The sequence below is a fragment of the Chelon labrosus genome, assembly GCF_963514085.1.
Source record: "Chelon labrosus genome assembly, chromosome: 18".
Classification (NCBI taxonomy): Eukaryota; Metazoa; Chordata; class Actinopteri; order Mugiliformes; family Mugilidae; genus Chelon; species Chelon labrosus.
The window spans coordinates 20,430,972-20,454,928 of NC_140351.1; the positions used below are offsets into that span (position 1 = coordinate 20,430,972).

Sequence of the window (23,957 nt, forward strand, 5' to 3'; positions counted from 1 at the left end):
TTCAGCATGTGGTCTTGTGAGAAACCCCGTGAACCCGGCAGAATGCGCCGACCATGCCAGGCCCCACATCCACACATCAGTAGCCTCTGGACACAACAGCAAACCACGCAAACACTCTCGAAGAACACTCTCTGTGTTATCTGGCACATTGCTCCCTAATGGTTCTGGTTGAGCTGAATTGAGGTCAGAGTGTTGGAACGGCGTCGGGGTGAGAATGGGAGTAAAGAGCATCACGGTCATTTGGCAGATGTTCTTCATCATTGCTTTTGTGACTTTATCAGCAGTTTTTTGCAGAAGGCTGCCTCAGATAGCCACTTCACACCAGACTGGACTTAATTTGTCTGCGTCTACCCCCTTGTGGTCAAGAGGTGCCAGTGCAACTGTGAGAAATTGACACACAATATATTACCATGTCTCTGCAGTGTTGTGATCAGGGATTTTTCTTGGATGTTTCTAACTGAAAGACAAGACTTAAAGCAGATAAGTAAATAACCAGACATCTGCAAACTGTGATCTGTAAAAGTTGGCGGATTAACTGCACTAAATGGAGGCATGTACTGCAGGTTTTCAGAAGTTAACCCTGACTGCAACATCCTAACATCATCATATGACACAGAGCACTTGGAACAAAGAAATCAGTCAGAAAACATCTGGCTGTTGTGGTGGTAAAATGGATGACAAACGTCAGCCTTGACCACTAGATGTCAGTGTTCTTTAACTTTCCGTCATCAGGATTAAAACGTAAACGTGCATCTCTCAGATCAGCTCAGAAATATAAATATTTAAATATTTCCTTGTGTCCTCCACTTTTTTTTTCTACCACAAAAGTAGCTCTGGGTAGACTGAGGCACTTATCACTATGTCAGTCTATTAGGGAGAGATCCTGAACAGACAAGGTTTTGGTGAAGTGATAATGTACAGGCACTGTTAACTCGGGGAATTGTGAGTATTGAAATACCCCCTTGTCTTATGTCAGATTTCATGAAGCTACCAATTAAATAATCCTAGCAGAAGCTCCTGTTACACTGTTCCATGGAGTGTTTTTGCTTCCCTAAGCTGAATGTTGCTTGTGGTTTAAACCAGTTGAAACAAAGAAACATCACAATGATGCCAAATGCATTCTGTCACCTCTCCTGGAGAGAGTTGTGTATTTTCTTGGATGTGATACAGAGGCTTAGCTTGCCACATTGGATGTTGAAACTAGACTTAAGAAACATGACAAATTGATGATAGAAAAGAATTGTTTTTATGAATTGACGCATAGTAAAGTAAAAAGTAAGTAAAAGAATGCACTTTGGTGACTTTGCACAAGATGTCCTATTAGCAGGAACTACTGCACCACATTCTGGGAGCAAAGAGGTCAGCAAATATCAGCATCAAAGTCTCACTGAGCTTGTTGAGAGTGAAGGGGGATGCCCATCTGATTAAGCAGCTTTCCCAGCGCTGTGCTTCTGAGAGGACATTGATTTTGGCCCGTGTCTTGGAGCTGCAGAATGTCGCTCGTCTGAAGTCCCCGCTAGGCCCCGCGAGGAGGCTAATGTGGCGCCGTCCAAGACAAAGACTACAGTAGGATATGGAAGGCAAACACTGAACATGTTCCACCTCTGCCTCGGCTTGTGTTCTTGGATGAAACCAGAAGGGTCAAGTGTAGTCAGACATACAGTAGATTGATTCTTACATCCACCGTGGCTCTGTCATGTGATTCATTTTATATGAGGTGAATGTAGACTATACAGTTTAATGACATAACACTAGCTTGTGTCCTTACTCAGAAAAGAAAATATCTATACTCAAGTATGCCAGATATGCTTTATTTATATTTTACTAGACCATGTTAGAAACTTACTTTGCCAAGGAAAAGTCACTAGACAAGAAAAGTGAGCATAACACAAGCCATCCAGCTCAAACTATGGTGAATGAATGCAGTGAATGGTGTCTTATTTCACTGTGGCAGATTGCAAGAAAAGTGCTTGCTTGCGAGTTTCTAGCATAGGAGTGCATGCAAATCCAGCCATGAAAACCTCTGAGAAATAAGACATTTCTCCGCATGTTATGGAAAGACCGTCCTAAACAAACAGGAATATAGACTGAAATAGACACCTGCAGACACCGCAAATGATTTGTGTAACCGAAAGACTTTATTTTTTACTCCTTGTTTGAAGTAAGGGCATCCAGCTTAAAAGAAGAAGAAGAAAAAAAAATGTGCCCTGCAGTTAACTCCATTGCCCCGAGAGATTTATGGCAGCAAATGGGTTTTAACACACACATGCCAACATTTGAAGAGATCCCAAAACATGCTTCAAGTAGCTGACATCAGTCTCTGGGAAATATATATTTCAACTGACAATGAACGCATGTCGGAGGTATGAATACGGTCATTTTGCTTTAAATATGTAGAGGGTGAAAATGTGTCCAAGTGGCAATTACCGTAATCATAACTATTAGTATGCAAGTCACATACTGCCATATGATGGATGCAGTTTTCCGAAACTATACGTGAATAACACAGTATTAACTTTGTCTTTTGCATAATTAAATATTGAGGTTCGTTCTTTATGTTGCAAACAAGCAGGTGAATAAACCCCAACTATTAAAGTCAACCTATCACTTTTCGAGGGAGAATTTTGAGCCTTAACTCATGGTCTTCATCAGCAAATGGCGTGTGCTTCGTTGTCATAGAACCGTAGTTGTAGAGCTGGAAATAATATTGAGCGCTTTCAGCACTTCTCGTCCATGTGTGATTCAATCAAAGCTACCACCTAGTACAGTAAGTGAAGCTACAGTAAGTGAACGCTGGTCCCAGGGTCAGGAACGAACTGTCAAGCTCAAGTTTAAAGTCAACATGGATGAAAAGTCCTACAAGTTCTCAGAGCAATGCAAAGTTTGAACATCTACAGTGTCATGACAACTGGCAGTGTACATCATACAGCCAAAAGGTCCACCCAATAAAAAAAAAAAAAATAAGCTGATGTTGCGATGTAGTTGTTTTGTCAAGATGTTGCTTATGTTTCTGGCCTTAGACCTCCATAAGGTAACTTGGTGAAAACTAGCTCTAGCTTTTTCTGTCCCGATAGCAGCTCGATGTCCTCAAGCTGCAGTGCTGCTATGCCAGTGAAGGATTTTTAGGAAGACTGAAGACAGAGCGAGGCTTGGTCAGGGCACAGGGTGCATTTCCGATCTTTGAGCTGTAAGGGGAGCAAAATAAACATAGTTGTTGTGCTTCCAAGGGGGAACTGAAGAACGAGAAAAAAAAATCAGTGTTTTAGAAAGAAGTCTCTCCCAGTATCCCCCTCGAGGCACAGAGAAGCCAAGTATTTAAGCATTCTGTGAAGTCAGGGAGGGCAGAGAGGTTATGGAGTACAGAGACGATAAAGCAGAGGGAGTCTTTCTGCAGCTGTGCAACATAACATCAAAAAATCTATGAACCATTAATGAGTCGAATGCACACAAAAGATTTATCCCTCCGTTTCTGTATTATACTCACTCTTTCTCAGCATTATTGGACTTGGATGGCTGCTTGCACGTTTGGAAACCGACTCCCTCAGCCTCACCACTCCCTGTTAATAATCTATCAACCTGCCACGGTTCCTGTGAAGCCTCCATCGTCTTTGTAAATAAATGTTTCACCACCTTCACACGTGAGCGAGAATCAACTGTCTTAGCAGGAACAGCTGATCTGGCAGGTCAGTTATTCACATGTGTTACTACGCCTAGTGGTGCACCTTCAGATGAGTTTACAGATGCGTCATCGTTGCCTCGGTAGATGTTGGCACTGGCTGTTACTATAAACCAGTCGATGTGGATTTATTGCTGCAGCAACTGGAGACTGAAAATCTGTTTCATGTCTCCATCGCTCTGATTGTGATTAAATTGCTTCTCTTGATCTTCAAGTGGTCTCTTCTGAAATGTTTTTCTTCTTGTTCAACAATGTGTTTGGTGAGGCATGAATTAAGATTAAATTAAGACAAACACGAACACTGACATGTGCATGCTGCAGAATTTGTGGACGTTTTTGTTTTATATGTAAATACTGACAAAGGTTAAAATAGCGGGTAAAATAGTCAGTGTCATGCACTGAGTGAAGTTGAAGCGTCTGTTTAAATGAGCGCTTAAAGTAGCTAGAGATTCAGCTGAAGTAGAGGCACAACAAGATGGTTACTGAAGGACAAATTCAGCTGAAAGTGGATGTCCTGTGAGAAGCTGACATGGTCAAACTGATGTGTATGTGGGGAAAGCCATTGATCTGTCATTTGAAGAGTAAAAGCAGATCAATTGTCGTTTGTAGAGTAAGAGGTGAAAAGTGTTCTTTACTTTAAGTGTAAGCCTTGAAATTTTATAAGATCAGTTGAAGCATCAGAGAAAATTGCACTTAATATATATGTTTATATGCAAAGCTGAGGAGCTACATGCTAGAGTGAACATGATAACGTCACCCTGTCCGATTTAGGACTGAATCAAAGTTGGAACTAAGTTTCTAAATGAAAGTATAATGCAGTAAGAAGAGGTTGAAGAGACGCTGAAAAGGTCCAAAGATGGTGAAAAGTTTTTCCATCCATTCCTTCAAGCAAGGAATTGAAAAACTGATTTAGAAAAGCTGATAAGAAGCACACCGGACATGCAGAAGAGCATTCCACTGAGTTTGAGCACACTAATAATGGAATTATGGTGTGATGTTTTTCATCTCCAATTTACACTCCGTCTGCAGGTGTTTTTCTGTTTGTATCCGGGAGCCATCAGTGGCTGCTTTCATCCTAACCCAAAACCATTTCCTTAACCTTTGCTTGGGCTCTTGATGGATAAGCCAGGTAAATGTCGACAGCAGACCGTCTAACTCATCACTGCGTCCTGCTCTGCATCCTGATGGTGTGCTTTTTAAGCGTCCACCAATCATCTCGATGGCTCTGGGTCTGGCATTTACACGAACAGAAGGATTTTTCCCATGCATGCTAATGTGTTCCTCGAAAACCGTGTGCTGGCGAGTTCCAGGGAATGTGCTGGTCTATCAGGGCTGTCTGGCTGCATACTAGATGAAGCTTTTTAACAATGCGCAGGAAGCGGTTTGAAGCCCTCACGCTATGCAAGCTTTAGCATGAAAACTTGAGGTATTATACTCCACCCTGCCAAAATTGATTCCAGTGCAGCATCTGTAAAGATGTTTACCCCAGCCCATTTTCTTCTAATGCACAAGTTTATCTAACAAAGAGAAAACGTTTTAAAGTTGCATATTGGCTTATTAATCTCATACTCATGGCAATAATTCAGACTGGGCAGTGGTAATATTATGTTGGAGCAAACACAAAAGCACTGCAGCATCCATTGAGCACATCAGTTCATTTACTGTATGTCTGTACCTCCTACCTATTTCCTACAAGGTTTTCAGTCATTTATACAAAAGAGATGTTCGATAATCTTAATTCTAATCAATATCTGACACCCCAGCCGGTTATGGCCGGAGGCAAGACTTAAGCAAACTAAAAACAAACTGTCAAAATAGACCATTTTATTACAAGTACAAAACACAACAGGAAAAACACAGTTCACCGCTTAAATAGCTTGTTGTGATTTAAATACAGTCAGTGCTGAAAATGTTCTTTTTCTACTTTCCTTCCTTCTTGAATATGTGGAGTACCTTTTCGTTACACTGCAATCCTTTTACAAAACAATAAAAAAAAGAAATGAATATCACTTAAATATTTTTTTTTCCAATATAAAAATGAATAACTTACAGTATATGTGTTTAAAGATAGTCAAGATATAATGATTTTCTACAAAAAAATATATAATCATTTCCTGGTATTTTAGAAATTTACAAACAATTAAGGTGACCTTGAGTGCCCGACTAAAACTACATCAATCATCATAATAACACATGAACAATGTCAGTATATTGGTATATAATTTACCAACACGACAAATATGATTACAGAACAGATATGTGGGTCAGGTCTATCTTATGTGCTCTGTCTAACATAAATGATATTAGATGAGATGTGAATGAAACCAGTGAAATGCCCCAAAGGATGAAGTGTCTGCAACGAAACACAAACTAATTAGTGCAGATTAAAACTGAAAATGACCAGTGTTATTGTTTCAACTAGCTTTTGACAAAAGAGGTGTTATCTGTGCTGACCCCAGGCGCTTGAATGAATGGAGGCCTTTTTTTTCAACATACTGACAGACACAACTGGTCCTTAAGGCAGCTGCAAAGCTAACACTGCCAGTGTAGGCTTCCCCCCTCTGAGGTCAAAGGCTTTGATCCTCATATCACAACATTCCTGTGGAGGCAGAGCACACAGCATGAAGGTGTGATGCCCATAGCACCAACGTGAGCAGATATGAGGAGGCTGTGATGGTTGTAATGTCCTTAATTACCACATTGTCAACGGTAAACCAGTATAGTAAAAACTGTTTGCAGCACCACATAAACTATGCATGGTTTAAGGACCCATTTTACATATAAATTATTTTAATCAGTTAAAATAACCATAGCAGTTCTGGTAACAATGAAACAAATTAATTTACAGATTATTTACAAGTCATCAACGGTAAATCGCCTGCTGCCTTCAAATGTATGTTTTTGTCTTTAAATAAGATCATATATACAAAAATAGTGTGGTCCACGACTGTTGTGCAAATCCTCACTGAATTAGAATAATGTCTCTGTGGTACTGTAGGTTGTCAGCTTATGTCGAGAGGAAACCTGTGTTTATTTGAACCAGTGCAGGTAGTTTGTCTTGAGAGCGGGGAAGCACATGTTGTTGCTGCACGAGCCCCCGTAGCTGGGAGGGCAGGCGGAGCAGGGCACGCCTACTTTGTAGGGGGCTTCTCCGATCCAGTTGCCCCTGAAAGACAGCAACGCTTAGTGTAAATGAGCATGGTGGTGACTGTTTCAAAAAGTAAAACTTGAACTCCAAACTGGACATCTTCTTGTTTAAAATGTAAAAGTTTTCCACACTTCTAAATAAGAAATCTGTCAAAAAGTATAGATTTGAAGTTCACTGTTGTGAACAATTAAGAAACCAGTCATTTAAAAGTTCATTTTTTGGAGCTTTCATTAAGATCTGATATGATTGAAGAAAAGAACCTGTACTAAATTGACCTTGTTTTGTAAAGGGGAAAAGAAAAAGTCACTCCAACCCATCCTTTTTATACATTATCAGTTGGCCATGTATAATTTAACACTTGATATTATGTACCCTTGTTTGTATCATATGCTGCATGTATACATGCAGCTCTATCCTCCACCCTTCTATTCTCAATCTCCCTCCTTTTTCTGATATGTCTCTCTACCTCAAGCAGATAGGCCCCCCCTTTTTTTCTTTGTCACTGTTGCTATTGACACTACTGAAAGAAATCGAATTGAACTGAGCTGAATTATTTTGATACCATTCAAATTCAATATATTATTACCAGCTGGCATTGTGCATCGAGCTGTGACAGTTTAAGGAAGGACTGTGTCGTACAGCTATGTGCCTCAAAGTGCCACATTTCCAGTTGAAATTAGAAAAATAGGTCATGAGTGTCCTGATCTTGTTACTCTTACAGACCAGTGGGATTAAAGAACGTAGGTCACAAGTCAGTCACAAGGACAGGCAAGCTTTGATTCTGAAAAGTATTTCATGCCTTTTTCTTCAGGTGCTTTGGCAATGCAGTACCGGTTCACAGGCTTGTATTGGGGTTAGCTGAATCTCCCAGCAACATGGGTGGCATTTCACAACTCGGCACAGAACAGAGTGGACTGTGTCGGGATTAAGTCTGTCGTCATCACATCGTCACCCGGTGAACGGGTTCGTTAGAATTAACAGGATTCCTTACAGTGTGAAATTAATATGGGATAACGCAAACCACACAGTTAACTGCCAAGTGTACTTACTTGGGTGAGTAGTTGCAAACTAAATACGTCGCCCTTTTCCACACTGAGCCCCAAACGTTCATATTGTGGCAGGTGTGTACAGCACAGCCAACTTTGTTGGACGTTGCCCACACCATCTGCGAAAAAAGAGAGATCAGCTGTTGGTTGGTGTTCCTGCTGCAGTGGTTCAACTGCATATTAGACTAACATGCAGAATAACATGAGAGTAACTGATCTACCTGTGTGTAATGGGTGCACATGGGTCCATAGCATCTGAGTGGGCATCGAGGGTTGCAGTCACGGGGGTATGGAAAGGAGTAATCTTTAACCTCATCGTACCAGGGTTTCACCAACTGAAGAATGGATCGGTAGCTGTGAACAAATATTACACAAAATATTATTCACAATCATCATTTTTACTCATACAAACTCACTCTGTCCACTGCTACATTTTCTGTATCTTTGTACAACAAAATAAAAACGATTAGCTCAGAAGGAAACAAAGTGTGACTGTGTTTCATACAGTCTTGAACTGTTTTAGTTTTGTCTAGGTTTGTTTATAGGTGCTTCAGTTTCCTTCACCACATCTCATACATGGTCCCATATTTTATTTGTTTTATTTCTTCTTAGCTTAAGTTTAGTTTTTGACATTCTTCTTTTATTATATCTCAGTGTGAGGTAATTTCTTGGACACATTTGTCTAAATTTAGTCACAGTGTCAGCTAACATGAATGGCTTTGTTTTTGGTGCCTGTGCCAATCTCTATGAGTAAAGTTCCCTGGCCAAATTTCAGGATGTCGTCATGGTAATTTCGAAGATTCTCTAGAGTCAGAGAGCTTGTTGTCAAACGACAATGATTTTAATACTTGGAGATGATCATATTCTTCAGGTCCAGATTTATTTAATTTTTGTAGCTCATCATGCTTTGGACTATGAAATCCTGACTTGAGTTTTAATCATTTTTGCTCCAGAAGACTCATCTGGCTGCAGCCCGCCAGGGATTAATGTTTACAGAAAATGTATGCTGTGTTTTCTGCTGCTGCTTTTTAAAATTCACCATCAAAAACAGGTTGTGTTGACCTTCTGTACAGAAATGAAAAAAGAAATGGACAGAATAGTATTATTACAGCCTGTAGAACTCCCTCTGTGTGTGCACAAGGAGCAGTGAGACTGAGCTATATTTACTAGAGTCTAATGTTGCTGTTCCTCAATAAAATCTAAAACAGCAGGAGCACATGAAGGTGTCCAATGTTTCCAAATGGAAAGTCAAGACCCTCTAAAGGGATAAGCCTTTGTCCTCATGGGTCATGGTTGAAAGCACAGCTTTCGTTTATTTGAAGGGTCACAGGAGCATTCCTCAAACAGTCACCGGGTCACAGTGCAGAAACTTTCAGGAGAAAGAAGAAGGGGGCTACGAGGCAACGACCATGACTGCTGAGGGATAGTCACCCCTGAGAGTGGCAGCACATGTTGATTGGGGGGAGAGAGAAGTCAAAGGTCACTCACCGTCCTGTTCTGACTGAGAGGTTTTGACCCAAGAACCTGAGGAGGTGAGGTGGCCCATGCTCCCACAGGCAGGCATGAGCCCAGTCCTCTGCGGTCTTTGCAAGTGTGTCGTCCCACACCTAAACACACAGAGATGAGATGGAAACCAGGAAACCATTACATAACTGATGGAAAAATATCAAGGCTATCTGCATTTAGCAGCGACATGTGAGATAAGAGTCTGCGTTTTCTGAGATCACAACACTATCACAGGTGGGCATCCATCAAATCAGTTATATAAAAGGGGAAAGGTAGTTCCAGGGTGTCCCGTAGCGGAACTGCTCAATGACCACACTATGTTTGTGATAAAAGAAGGTTGAATTAATTATATTCAAACATGTCAACAGTCAAGGATCATGACTGGAGCCCTTCCTACAGAAGAGCCCTTTTAGCCCTCTTTTTATTGTTACCACAATGACAGAGAAGAGATTTTATGCCAGTTTTAAGTGGAATTGTCATGTTTCAGAACAACATTTACCATATATATATTCAAAATCCAGTCTGTCTACGCAGCTTTGGGACCATTTTCAGCCATCATGTCTTCAAGTCAGCAACTGACCACCACTGTTTTCGCCATACTCCCATGCCAGCAGGCTACTGGTATCATACATGACCCCTCTTCCTCTGGAAGTGTCTACTTTGGTGGTCTGCAGCAGTTCAATCTGCTGAACAGCTGAAAATGCCATTTAATGCAAATTCCCCATTGCATTCATTGCCAAATTATTTATGTACCTATTCTATTGATGCAGACCAGTATAACAACACACTTATGGAATGAAATAGTTAAGGGAGGTGTGGCTGCAGTAAAACCATGCAATGATTTGGAAAGTTTGAATGAAAGCTTTCACTTACCATGTATTCCATATTGGAGGCTGGAGGAAACACTTTCCCTCTCACTTTGTTATGGTAATCAAGAATGGCAAGCATGTCGTTCTGGCTAATGTAACGCTTCCTCCTGGTTTTAGAAAGAGTTGTGCTGTCTGTTCCAGAGATGTGCGCAAGATTGGTGATATTGGCGGCTGGGAAGGACGCGGACGCAGCAGGAATACTCGTCTCCAGTGCACTTGCCCCGCATGATATGCACAAAAGTATTAAGTCTATGGCTAATAACTGAGGTTTCATGATTATTTTTTAGGAAACTGCCGACAGAATATCCCGCGTCCCGGATGATTCTGAAAATAGAGAAAGGAGATGAGGCTTAAAGTATTGTCGTGGCGCGCAGAAATGAGATCAATTACAGTTACACAGTCCAGAAACACCAGCGACATTCATTCACTCAAAGTCTGACCTTACCTTTTCTTGCTCAGCGGTTCCTTGTGCCTGCTTTGCCAAGGTGGTATCCCCCTCTAAAGCCCCTGCAACTGATCGGAGAGAGGAGGGCTGCAAGTGAGGCGTTTTTGCGCTTTGCAAACTTTGTGAGTGCTTCAGGAGAAGTCCGTTTTTGCGGGTTTATATATCGTAGTGGACAATGCAGGAAGTGCGCCTGCCTCAGAGGTAGACGCACAGCCCCTCCTTGTCACCTGAAACACAACATCATTTAGAAGCGCTGTGTTTGGTTACTCAAAACTCGTGCGCTGCAAATCGTGCCCAATTCAAAACATCATCTACGTTTGCGCAAGAAATGAAAACACATTTGATTCATAAAGTAGGTCATGTCTACCAGCAACAGGGTGGGGTTCTCGGTTCTTCACAGAAAACGGCTATGACACAAGTCTTACTCATGTATTAATAGTAATATTTTGTTATTTTATATGTTTTTAAAGTGGTCATTATGAAGCTGATTCACTCAATTTAAACTGGCACATCAGCTCCATACACAGGTGACAAGTTTGTATTTCCCACATGCTCCACTCGTCACAGATCACTGCATCAACACTAAACTGATGGCTGAAATCTCTGTGAGAGCTGAGTCCATGTGTCCTATCAGTCTTCTTTGTCGTATTCATTACACTATAAAGATTACACTTGTTCAGAGCGTGGCTCCAGCTGTGTGGTTTGCCAGATCAAATGCAGAGCCAAAAGAGGGGGGGAAAAAAATCCCTCTGCAGCTCATCATTTTCATTGGCAGCTGGTGAACAAATTAAAGCAACGTGACGCAGGAGCACTTTTTCTTCACTCTCCTTCTCTTTCTCTCCTCCTTTCCTGTTGCAGACAACTGGTGCTTTCCCAAATCTTCTTGGAAGTGATGGACTTTTCAGGTGCTGGAACTGGTGGAGGGGATATATCACTCAAGCATGGTGCACAGCAAAGATTTTCTCCTCCGTTTCACACCGTCCATACATTTCAGCTCCTAATCTCCACTGCTGCACTTCCTCAGTATACTGAAGGTTTCACTTGGATGGAAAGTTGTCAAAGCAAGAGGATAAATCATGACATATTAGTTGAATATTTCTAGGCCACTTCCTGGCTTGTATTTTGTTTTAAACTGGGGTTGAAATATCTTTTTTCCTGCTGTGACAGAAAAAAAAATTGTTTTAGAGGTAGGGTTTATGGAAGATGTGAAGTTGGCTCTATTAGTTTTTTTTTTTCAAAAATAGCATAAATGCATTCAATTTAAACTCAAACAGACCTCTTATTACATTTCAGTAAACTATATCAGAGAGTCAGCAACAAGTCTCAGTAGTGGTTCCTACTCTATGGACATGTACTTTTCTATCAGTTTTCTCAGAATTGTAGCTAATAAATAATGTTATTATACTAATTCACCACCTTTTGATGTATAAAGTAATTGTATTTCCTTTTTCCCTGTTATGGCTATGCACCATCACATCTGCTCAGTATTTTGACTCATCCTCCCATATGGTATCAATAATCAGGCCACTCTCCAGCCAGCTCGGCCCACCAGCCAAAGATTCAGATCGACACAGAGCTGCGATCGCCAGGTTTAGCCCCGTTATAGTCCATTTTATCAGATTATCTTTACATACACCTGTTTCACAGCACTTCACACTATGTTCAGATTTAATCAGCTTCTGATACAAGACTAAACAATGGAGTCAAAAGTTCAGGTTTACAATGGAAAAGCTGTGATGAGGACTTAATAGAATACTGTATTCTACAATAAGTCTCCCTCTTTCTCACTCTTTCCCACATGCACACAAACACACACTTCTTCACGTGCTGTCTCCTCAAGGCCCCAGATGATATTCCCTCAGTCTCAGAGTGCTGGTCCATGTTTGTGGAGTGAACCCATTGACTTCAAAAGAGGTCGAAGCACTATTATCATATTATCAGAGGAGTAATTAAGACATTATTTGGGGCACATGTTTCTCTGAAGGGGATTGGGTATGTTTTGAAAGGGCATTCTTTTTCAGACAGAGCATTTATTTACCTACAATATATTGTTCCAAGTTTCCCCCATGGTTTCCCCCCTCTCCAGAGGCCTCCTGAAACCTAGTGTTGATGCCAGTACAGCAGAGAGAAAGAGGTGCAGTTGTGAGGAAAAGGGAAAGCAAGAAAGAGGAATTGCCTACAGACCACAGAGCGACTTAACAAGTGTTTTATTGTGTTTTTAGATGGCCGAAGGATTTAAAACTCAAGTGCAGGTGCTGGGTAAACAGACTTTGCATGGTTTTAGTGGAGCAGAGCATAATGTACTGTGCAATTAATGCTCAAATCTTTAAACAAATAAGCTTAATAACTGAACTTTTTTTGTCTGGAGCACAGCGTACTGAACTGGACAATTCAATAAGTAACAAAATCTCCTATGGATGGCTTTCCTCTGCGCATGATTCCAGCAATCAAAGCACATGCTGCAGACTCCAGCTCAGCTGTGCACTCCACCCAAGGCTATTGTTACCGCGCTGGCAGAATCCACGGTGCATGGGAAAGTCACTAAGAGCTCTGCATCATGTGAATGGATGGATAGAAAATAGAACTAATGACTTGAAAGACCAAAACTTTTAGGAGAAGTAGTCGGCAGTGGATATAGTTTGAAAAACAGGTATGCCCTAATTGTTTGCATTAAATCTGTGACGTTCTGCATCTTATTTAAAGGATAACTTAAATAAATACACCTATTCACTTTCCCTCCAAGATAAGAATATTGATTCTGACCAACACACATACTGGTTGGTAAATATGAAGCTAGTTATTTTAAGATGCTTGGCTTCACTTAGCAAACTATAGGCAGAGACATGACTTTCCTATGGTTAAAAAAGTTTGCATTGAATAGTATTATTCACCTCCCTAAGTGGGTCAGAATCATTGTAAACACACATTTATCATTATTATTATCATTATTACTATTACTATATATTTAAGTATGGCCCATTTACACAGCTAACAAAACTGCCAGCTAGCTAGCAAGCAGCCCAGCTAACTCAGTTTGCTTAGCCAGGGTGTTTGTTAGCCAGCTAGCTAATGTTAACGCTCGTTACGTCTGATAACATGAATTTAGCATTAACATTAAGCCAGAATATGTTTTAACATTTCTAAATACAAATGGAATAAAATGTGCCTGTCATTTTGGCAGACATGGGCTAGCTCTTTCTGCCATTCCCTGTTTGTTATGCTAAGCTATAATAATAGTGGTACCATCGTTAATATTTACCAAACTGATTCTGATAAGTGTCTTGCCAATCTTAATATCTAACTTTTAGCAATAAATCAAATTGTATCTGATATTATTCCTTCAATCAGTTATAAATTGATTGAATTATACTGATTACATATTATTTTATTATTATATATTTTTCAACTAGTTGCCCAGGACAAACAAAAGGATATATTGACTTTTTGAAAGGCAATTGGAGCTGTGATGTCACGAGTTGTTTTTTTTTGGCAGAGGGGCAAAAAGAAATAGTGACATTTCAAGAGTGGTTTACATTGGTAAGAAGCCCAGTCTCTAACTTCAAGCTGTCCAGGCTGCTTTCTTCCACACGCAGCTGTTAAACATTGTATCACTGCAATATACGGTTACATAGCAAATACTGTATGTTTCACACAGTCTGCTACCTTTACAGCAGGGTTTGTTGACAGTGAAAAACCTGCGGGTGAGAAAACTTCAACCCCGTGTCCCCGTCAGAACTTTCAGGCGTGGATTATTACTCCTCCCTTGTCCAAAGAGTAACAAGCAAACTAATTGAGTCAATAAATATCAGGGTCTCCTGATCAAAGAGTGCCCTTGTGGAGTTTCAGTTTGATTCAAAATTAAATTCCTGCTCTGTTTAGACACGAAGGTACTAATATAACACAGATAAAGTGACTTTTCATGGATTCTAATTGGGAAAAAAGTGACAACGATACAAGTTGGTTATTGCCACAAAGCCACAGCCCTTTAACTGACTTTAACAAACATGACCACAGAGAATCTGATCCAGACTGCATGTTTGTCCCTCTTGTTGTCTAGGTACAAGTCTGGCTGTTGTTTGGCTGCTCAGCGGAATCTAAGGTGAATTTGTCCTCAACCTCGGTCACAGGAAGGAAACAGACCGTAAAGAAGCACAAGGCAAGTAAAAGAGTAAGCATCAAATGACAGCAAGAGCAAGTGAGATTCATATTCAGCAGCATTTGAAGAACAATTTGATGGTTAGTCAAAAGACGTAAGCGACAATAAGTAAATGGCAAGTTGCTGCACCATCAGCTTTATGCAAGGGCCTGTAAAGCTCTTCAGACGATCTTAACAAACATGTCGGCAGAACATACACAATTAAACACCAACCTTTCCCGTAACTCTGTTTAAAGTGTGGGAAAAACCTGAGGGATTACTTAACGGTGGGTGGGGGGGCCTTTTTCTCCAGGAATAAGTCACTCAGCTTCTGTATCTATTTTTGACATGTTACATTCCTTTGCCCCTAGATATTCTCACCCATCTATAAGACATTTACAGCCATCTTTGATGCCTAGGCCCTGTTAGACTGGACAGAGACGTGGCTGTGGTCACACACAGACATTTCTCAAGAGGTTCAGATGTCAGCTGAGAGAGAGACAGGCAAACATGAAAAATCCAGCAGGACCTAAAGTTAGAGCTAAGACCTTTTATGATGTATCTTTATGACAGCAGGCAACAAAAACTATCACCTGGGACTCAGGAGTGAGCTGCCAAACCAAAACAGCCTATACAGAGTACTCTGTATGGCTGCTATGGTTTATGTTAGGAGATTATGTATCATTACCTGACTGCAGTTATTATAGAAATGTGGCAGATGTGTTTTAGCTTTTACATTTCGACAACACAGGCTTCTTCTCGAATACTTGAAGGGAAACATTTGGCCGCTGGATGCAAAAATGCACAGCACTGAAATGTGTGGGGTAAACTTGAAGCAAGACGGCTACCAGCACCAATATTTAGTTTGTTTTCTCTGAATGAATCAGATGAGTAGAACGATGTTGCTTATTTGGCCAAGCTAGGTTCTAGCAATAAATACAAGGCTAGCTCTCTCTCCTGGTTGTAGCTTTTGATTTAGAACACCCATACAGGAGTATTTTCTCTACAAATGCAAAACGATTCCTTTAAATTGTCCTTTAGTTTGATCTAGTGCAGTGCAGGCAATGCTCACTGAAACTAATAATGAATTGATTGGAAGTACTGGATGCATCTGATAAAGGTAGTTTTTGTGATCACCTAGCAGCAAAAGGGAGAGTTTGATGCTCACTGGTTGGCTGGAGCAGGCTGTGGCTGGGAAGGCCTAGAGGCAGTCTAGACAGCAGATGAGCTATGAGCTGGGCCCTGGCTTGGACTCTCTTGGGCAGGGCAGGGCCTCTGGGACTCCTGTCCCCGACAGAAATAATATATCCTCTTGATACTTCTAAGGCAGACACATCCCGGCCTTTGTAAACCAGTGTTACATTTATGAGGTTCTGTTGGGAAAAAAAGTACAAGTAGATCATATCGTAGTTTTAATTACTGATCCATGTTCTAGTTGCAAAGTCTGGTTTTCCTATAATCATAATGTTGCTCAGAATTTATGATTTGACTAAAATGTTCAATAATAGTCCTGAAGAAATGCTTATTATTAAAAAAGTGGAGAAAAGGACCTCAGAACCTTTGTGGGTGGTTTAAGACTTGATCCTTGCCTATTTGGCACCTGGTAAGAGCTTTTGTGTGGCTGGGAAGCACCGGCGAGGCCCGCAGCTTGCAGAATTTGTGTCCAGAGTGCAGCGGTGACATCTGGTGAACTGTACCATTCATTGTTAAAGAATATGCAAATTGTTATATTGGATTATTTTTTATGTCAGATTTCCTTCCTTGATCCTATTAGAGTCCGTTCAAGTAGCTACCTGCCAGTAAAGCCGTGCAACAAAGTACAATAACGCAAGTGATACCATTGTTACACTCTTGGTTGCTCCTTTTATGATCTAAGTAGACAAATGGTTATGTAAACTTACAACTTACATTAGTTAGGTTTAAAAGAGGATTGCTGCGCTATATATTTCAGGGGACTGATTCAACAAGATTTTCCCAAAGCTTATACTTTATAGCGTTAAGTTTTATTCTGATCTTTTGTGCGTTTTTATTCTTTTTCCATCTCTGAGTTTTGGCCTTGAGGAGAAAAACAAAAGTACAAATCAAGCCAAAATGTCGAAGCGGACTTCAGATGACTGTATACGAAAGGAGTTACAACACTAGTAGTGCTCATACAGTCTCTCTGATTTGACTTGTGAGTAATGTGATATCATAAAAGAAATGTAAGATGTTCAGTATCAGACAGACTCCCTGCGTTTTTATCTCATTTGTGTTTGGGTCAGTGACGTTGAATGAATAATCATCGATCCATCATTAGCGCTCTCTAGCCAAGGCCATATTTTTGATGACATCAGTGTTTGTGTTGGACCTAGCTTATCAGTAATGCTCGAGCTCTCTCTTGCTCTGGGTTCCATGAAAATGATGGATTTTATGCTAAGATGAAGCAAAGTCTCTGTGGATTGCTGGGAGTCCCCTCTGTTGCCCCCTTGTTTTCGTCATCCCAGTCGTAAGCTGTGAGTTGTTCCTAGGTTTTTCTCAAGTTCCCCTGAGTGCAGTTCACACTGGTCAAAGTACTTTACTGAGTATTTCCCAAAAACTTAGCCAAGACCCACTCTTTTGAACGGGTTTGAAAAATACCCATGTAGATTGTTAGTGGTGACTCAAGACTGGACACTCTTGCACTTGATTTTTCTCAGACTGCTTTACTCCAAACAAGGTGACCTCAGATGTTTTGCACTGCACCCCCTTTTGTGAGGTCTGAACCCGCTGCGGCAGGTGGCATCCCTCGTAAGAATTTACTGCTTGGTTCCTGGTTCAGTGCAAACAAGCCGAGTTTTATGGAGCAAATACTAAGAGGTCATGGTCTCCACAGTTTGATTGTACCATGACAGAGAAACATGCCTTCATTTATTCCATGGTAAGATGTTTCCGAGTGTTTTCCAGGTGTGTCAATGACATAATGGAAAACAATCAGGCCTAACAGCATATTTGTCCCCCAATCAATGATTATTACCTCTCGGCTGCATTATGGCAGATTTGCGTGCTGCAATATCACAAAGTGACGCAACCAGTAGGTGTAAAAAATGAATTAAACTGCCATTTCATTTGCCAGTTCTGCCCAGCTGGCCATTGTGAAATGGGTCCTAATCGTTGGTTTTCAAGAGAGTTTCAAGAGAGTTTCAAGAGTTACGGAAAGGGTCAAACATGAAGACCCCAACCCTCTGATGATACCATGAGGTTGATATTCATTGTTCCGAGTGAAAGGTCACGTAATGACCTAACTTTCAATCTACGCTCAGCATCATGTTGGAATTTTAATCTGTCCAATACTGGTGATATTCCCATTGTATTTTTTGTTTAGTGCCAATCATCAAATATCAGCAAGTACCCTTTGACCTTAGAACCTTGACTCTGATAAAGAAACACTCCACAAAGGAAAAAAAAGGGGAAGATGTTTGAATGGGAATGTTGTGTGCACAAAAGAGCAGCATGGCAGAGTAACACAACAGACACAGCAGATGACTAAATTACTGGAGGTAACATATGAAGAATATGATCTGCGAAGTTGTCAAGCAAATTCTAGGTGTCCACTTCACTAATCTGAACACCTGGAAAAAATGCGCAGATCCAAACTAAGATCGGCAAACACGCTAAACAGCATGTTAACATTGTCATTTTAAGCATCTTTCTTCTTTTTTTTCATTTTTTTTGTAACATGTCTACAATACATAGACTTGTGGTAAATATTTTTTTGACTTTTAACAATTGTCAAACCCAGAGAAATCTGTCAGGGGCCACATATCTGCTTAACCCACGGTAACGGTACAACATTTTGACAATGTTTAACTGAGCTAACGGTAGCATTATGTTAGCTAACTTACTATTTAATTATAGAAAGGACATGACATGAATATTCTCAACTTCATTTGGAGCGGTGTGGAAAACAACAGCTCCCATAATCCCACTCTAAAATGACATCAAACTACTACTTTTGTTTTTTTTGTTTTGATTGAGATATCAGGTGGTAAAAGGCCTACTGTGCCTTTAACATGCATTTAGCATTCAGCTGAAAACTTGAACCTGTACAGTGCCTGCTCCCTCAAACTATGACAAAATGGAAACTTTCCTAACTGTAGGCCAAAAACCAATGATTCCAACTGTGGGCGTAAATCTCTTTTTTAGCAAAAGTTACACAAACAGAAGTATGTAATAGCTATTTTCGGCTGTAGATGAACAAATATTTGGTGTATTTAGCGCACTACTAGTGGTGTTGGCTCAAAATGATTTCATGGTAACAAAACTAAATATCATCCAGTGCAACAATGTGGCTCTAGATTAATGTTCCACAACAACAGAGGCCTGTGGCACAGAGCACTAAACTACTCCTTTCACTAGAAAGCAAAAATGTTGAAAGTTTGTTAGTGTGAAGGAAAGAGATGAAAGTTTGGTGGGTCATTTATTTTCCTTCTAAATGAAATAATCAATCATCACTCTCATTTGTCATGTTTGTGCAGATAGGTTCTTTCTCCTTTTCCGTCTCTACTGTTTACATGAATATAAACCAGAGCAGACTATAATCAACATCTTTGTGAACCCGGGTTAAAAAACCTGATATTAAAGAGCTCTGTCAAACTTTCATTCAGATCCCGACATCATACCAGGAATGTTTTGTAATTCTATCCTCTTGGATCTTTCCACATAGTAAACTTCATCTTTGTTTCTATAAACCTTTGACCCATGTGCCGTAAATATGCGGGTGTGCGTCTGGCTGTAGTGGACTGTTGTGGTGGTTTTAACCTGAATTGCGTCAGCACGTGTTTTGACTTTACTGTGCAGCTTGGTAGATTTCCCATTTGCTTCACTCCGCTGGCGCTGGTTCTCACGGTGATCCCATCTGCCAAATACTTTCACATACTTGAGCTTAATTTGCTGAGAACATTGGGCCAATTCCAAATCAATCCTATGCATGCGCATGATTATCAGATTATTGGCCATTCTGCTGACATATAGGCTACAGCATGGAATTAGTATGGAAATGATCACTCAGATTCTGGAAAACAACACTTCACTTCCTATCACGCCTTCTCAGTTTTTGTCCTATTTGTTAGACTGGCTGCAAATATTCCCATGTTTCTCTTCACATCCAAAGTTCGTCATATTAGAAGAAAAGCAAAACTAAGAGGACCATCCAAAGGCTGCGATTATTTTTCATGTCACTGTTGTGTAACTGTAATTTAGACCCCTACCTGACCTGAGCAGCATATTCAGTTGTGTGTAATTTAACCCAGTTTTATCTTTGATGTGGTTGGCAATAGTTTCAGACTTTTATGTTATCGCTCTGATTGTCATGTTGTCCATATGGTATTATTAAATGTTGATTTGGAAAGCTTTAAGGTCATTGGCACGTCATGACCAAATCTGTGCAACAACATGTTTTTAAGAGAATTTGAAGGTGGACTTTTCTTTCTAACACTGTTCTGAAAGGTTTAAACAGAGCTCATGGAGGATCCTCCTAAAGTTGTACAACTTGCTGTGACAGAAATTGCTTGTTATCAACCAGGAAATTTGTCTGGGTCTTGGTAGGCCCTGGACTGGTTAGCCGTGGGCCAAAACAAATCCAACCAGCTGCTGGATTTGTGCTTGGGTTTGTTCCGCAGTGAGTGTCCGATGTAGCCCAGCATCCCAAAGCCAATGCACATTTCCTGCCCCTGTTTCCTGTTGAATATCAAAGTGCTATGGAGTCTCATCAAGAGACACTGCTGCACAAGCATCCAATGGTCACACAAACTGCACATGGTTACAGTTAATGCAAGATAATGACTTAATTTTTGTTTTTATTACTTTGAAGAAGATGAGCATCCACCTAATACTGCAATCAAGGCTTCAAAATGAATGAAAATGAGGCAAACCTAAACTGCAGATACTCTCCTTTCTGGGATAGTTGGCAAAAGAAAGCAAAGAATTTGCAGGCCTTGGAACAGCAGTGTGAACGTATTGAAAAACCTACAGCTGTCAGTTCCATGGAAGCAAATCCACAGTGGTCGGATCCAATGAAATGTGAAAAAGCAGAGAACTCAAAGGCATGCTCATTTTTCACTGCACTAAATCAAACCATGTCAGTCATTTTATAAGCTGATATCTGTCCAAAAATGACCCCAAAAAAGAAAGAAATAACCTGATGGTGATTTAGTTGACAGATGTGAAACAGCAGTTTTTTCCCTTACTGCAGGCCAGATTATCCAAGACCTGTCCCTGCAGCTCATCAGGGAGTCTGTTATATCCACCCCTGCCCCACCCTGCCATTAGCACACACAGGCACACTACAACACATTTATATTCTTAATGTTTGTGCGTGTGTCTGAGCTATAAAATATGACACAGTATTACTCCATAATGCCATCCATAATTAACCTCATAAGTTCTTCTCCTGCAGTAAGGAGGCCAGGCCTCCTCCCTATTTTAAGTTACCCTGCCTTTGACTCCATGACAGGTCCCGCCCTGCAGACATCTGACACCTCAGACAGCCTACAAGATTCCCAGTGCACTGACCCTCATCTCTAACCCCCCACCTCATCTACCTGGCACCTTGGACTTGTAAAGCACTTTGACTTTATGGAACTTTTTGGAACACTTAGTTTAAACTAAATAATATAATCTATTATTATGCAAATGCTTAAATTTAAAAGTTTAACTATTGTGCCCAAAAATTTGGCTGACAAATTCACAAACCTTTCTCAATTAATGTACAAAGCAGCCTTCAAGTCAAGTGCCTGCATAAGTCTTGGGTTAGTTGCCAGTTGAACCAGGCTTGGCTCCAAAGTTTGGTGGAAACATGCAATTTTTTAACTTTATTAGTGAGCAACTTTCCACCTTCATCGGAGGAATTTAAAACCAGTCTTCCAATGTCAAACCATGAACATACATCACTCTACACAGTGAAGGTTAAACATCCAAGGGAAGTAATAACAACCGTCGGGAAAATATCTTTCTCTCACCTCCACCACCACCACCACCACCATGTTTTTATTCAAGCACAGTGTTCACAAGTGACTACATTTCCCATCAGTTAGCATTACACCTCCCCCTCTGTGACTATTGTTGTTACTGGATGGACTGTGGTGCAGCAGAGTGTCCTTCCGAGCTATTTCTCAGCAAAGTTTTAATGACAAACCTTTCTCTGCTCTCTGACCCGCAAAGCTGAATCCCCAGACGCACAGTAGTAGAGTGATTCCAGATGGAGGGAGTCTGAGGAAGCAGAGGGAGGCGTCGATGTTGGAGCATCATCATCATCATCACAAAGTCATGTTTCAGTTCCAGTCAAACCAGAGGCTGAGGAAGTATAGATCCTGATTATCTGGTAACATGCCCCAACTATCCTTGAATGGTTTCCATTTATGCGAGACCCCATTTTATCTTGACCCGTTTGATTGATACAAATTTACAGACTATCAAGCCTATTACCCAAACCGGTACCAGGTGTTATATGTTATATGTAAAAGAGCCAATTGCACTTTTCTTCTCTCTGAGTTTTATAGCTTCTGTAAAAGTCATTCCAATCAGTATGCAATCCAGGGTGCATTTAAGGGAACGGAGTCCAACGAGTCCATGCTATCGAATGACTTCTCACCCAGTTACATTCCCCCTGCGCCAATAACACAGTCTGTGAACTTTCCTCAAAATCTGTCCAACAACTGTGGATATGCTAATGGTATAAACACGGCCATCAATAAGAAAAACAGGTGCTCTCTCTCATTCACATGTCAGAATACACGTCAGCTGCCATGGTTTGCGGTCGGTAGGAGAAAGAGGTGGTCCCAACCCCGATGACCTTAGGGAGGAAGAGACACATCCAAAAAACAGTTTAGTCACCATAAAATAACAGTCTCAACAGTGATCATTCAATCCGGAGCAGTCACTTCTTTCTCATTCTGTGTGTGTCCATGTTTGGCTGGAGAAATCACTGGGAAAGGGTTGTCTTTCTTGGACGCTGAACCTGGCGGTGTCAACTGCTGTGAGGATGCATATGCTCAACAAATTATGTAATATTACCTGCTCTTAAAATTCTACAGTGAGCTCAGTTGGCACGATAGTCTTAGCTTTTCAATGACTTTTTTCATTGCACGGTAAGACTCTGAGTAAGAACCGTTTCCATGAATCAGACACCAGCTGGATAACTTTTTGCTGCAGGGTGTGGTGGGCCAGCTTGATTGAGAGTAGATGCATATACTTTACATATTTGTTGTCCTCAAAGAAAAGAATATTGTACGGGAGTATTTTTTAGATTAATTCATTTTCAAAACACATGTGCTAGCCAAAGTCACCAGAGGCACAGTTTGTCAACAGGCACGGCAGGAGACTTGCTTGGGGCACCAGGCCAGTAGGGGGCCCCAGAGGCCTGGCAAACTTCCAGTTTCAGCAGTGGCAATATATGCTTTATGTCACGTGAGTTGATCTTTAATAGTTCAGTAATAGTTTAGTATAACAAGAGAAACCAAAATGAGCAAAGTTTTATCTCCACAGTGAAAAAAAAAGGGGAGAAAAGTAAGCAAAACAGTCGCTACAGGGCTAACGCAGAGAGACTGACAACCATTCACACTCACATGCACACCTACGGCCAGTTTAGAATCACCAATTAACCCAAGGAGCATGTCTTTGGATGGTTTGGAAGAAGACGGAGTACCTGGAGAGAACCCATGCAGACACAGGGAGAACATGCAAACGCCACACAGAAAGGCCCAGTCGGCCTGGAATCAAACCCGGAACCTTCTTGCTGTGAGGTATCAGTGCTAACCACCGTGTTGCTGTGCCGCCCTCCTTTATATAGTTTTATATCCAAATTAAAAGAATTGGCAATGTAACCATGTCCGATAAAACATTTACTTAGCATATTACATGATCTTACCAATGTCTTGCAATATCAGGAAAGTGCAAACACCACAGTGTGTAAACACAGGCCAGCTGTACATAAATATCTCAGTTTAGCATTCAGCTGCATCCAAGTGGCATCTAAGTGGGAATCCACATGCTACTTCTCTCTGTTTTAACTGGAGGATTTTGAGCTTCAGATTTGCCTCAAATCCTTTCCAGCTGGACACAGAGACCGTCTTTACACCAGGAACCACTGGGTGTGAAATGGATTATTTAATAAAGGTT

General features: G+C 40.8%; 1 protein-coding gene across 1 annotated transcript; it reads right to left on the reverse strand.

Annotated features, from left to right (window-relative positions):
• Window positions 1–5,819: 5,819 nt before the first annotated feature.
• pi15a (peptidase inhibitor 15a) lies at window positions 5,820–10,519 on the reverse strand (the record flags this gene model as incomplete). The annotated part of the gene is made up of 5 exons (XM_084565914.1): window positions 5,820–6,842; window positions 7,874–7,989; window positions 8,092–8,224; window positions 9,359–9,477; window positions 10,250–10,519. 5 exons carry the CDS (start codon window positions 10,517–10,519, stop codon window positions 6,707–6,709), a joined length of 774 nt encoding a protein of 257 aa, XP_084422040.1. The 3' UTR covers window positions 5,820–6,706.
• Between the last annotated feature and the right edge of the window lie 13,438 nt (window positions 10,520–23,957).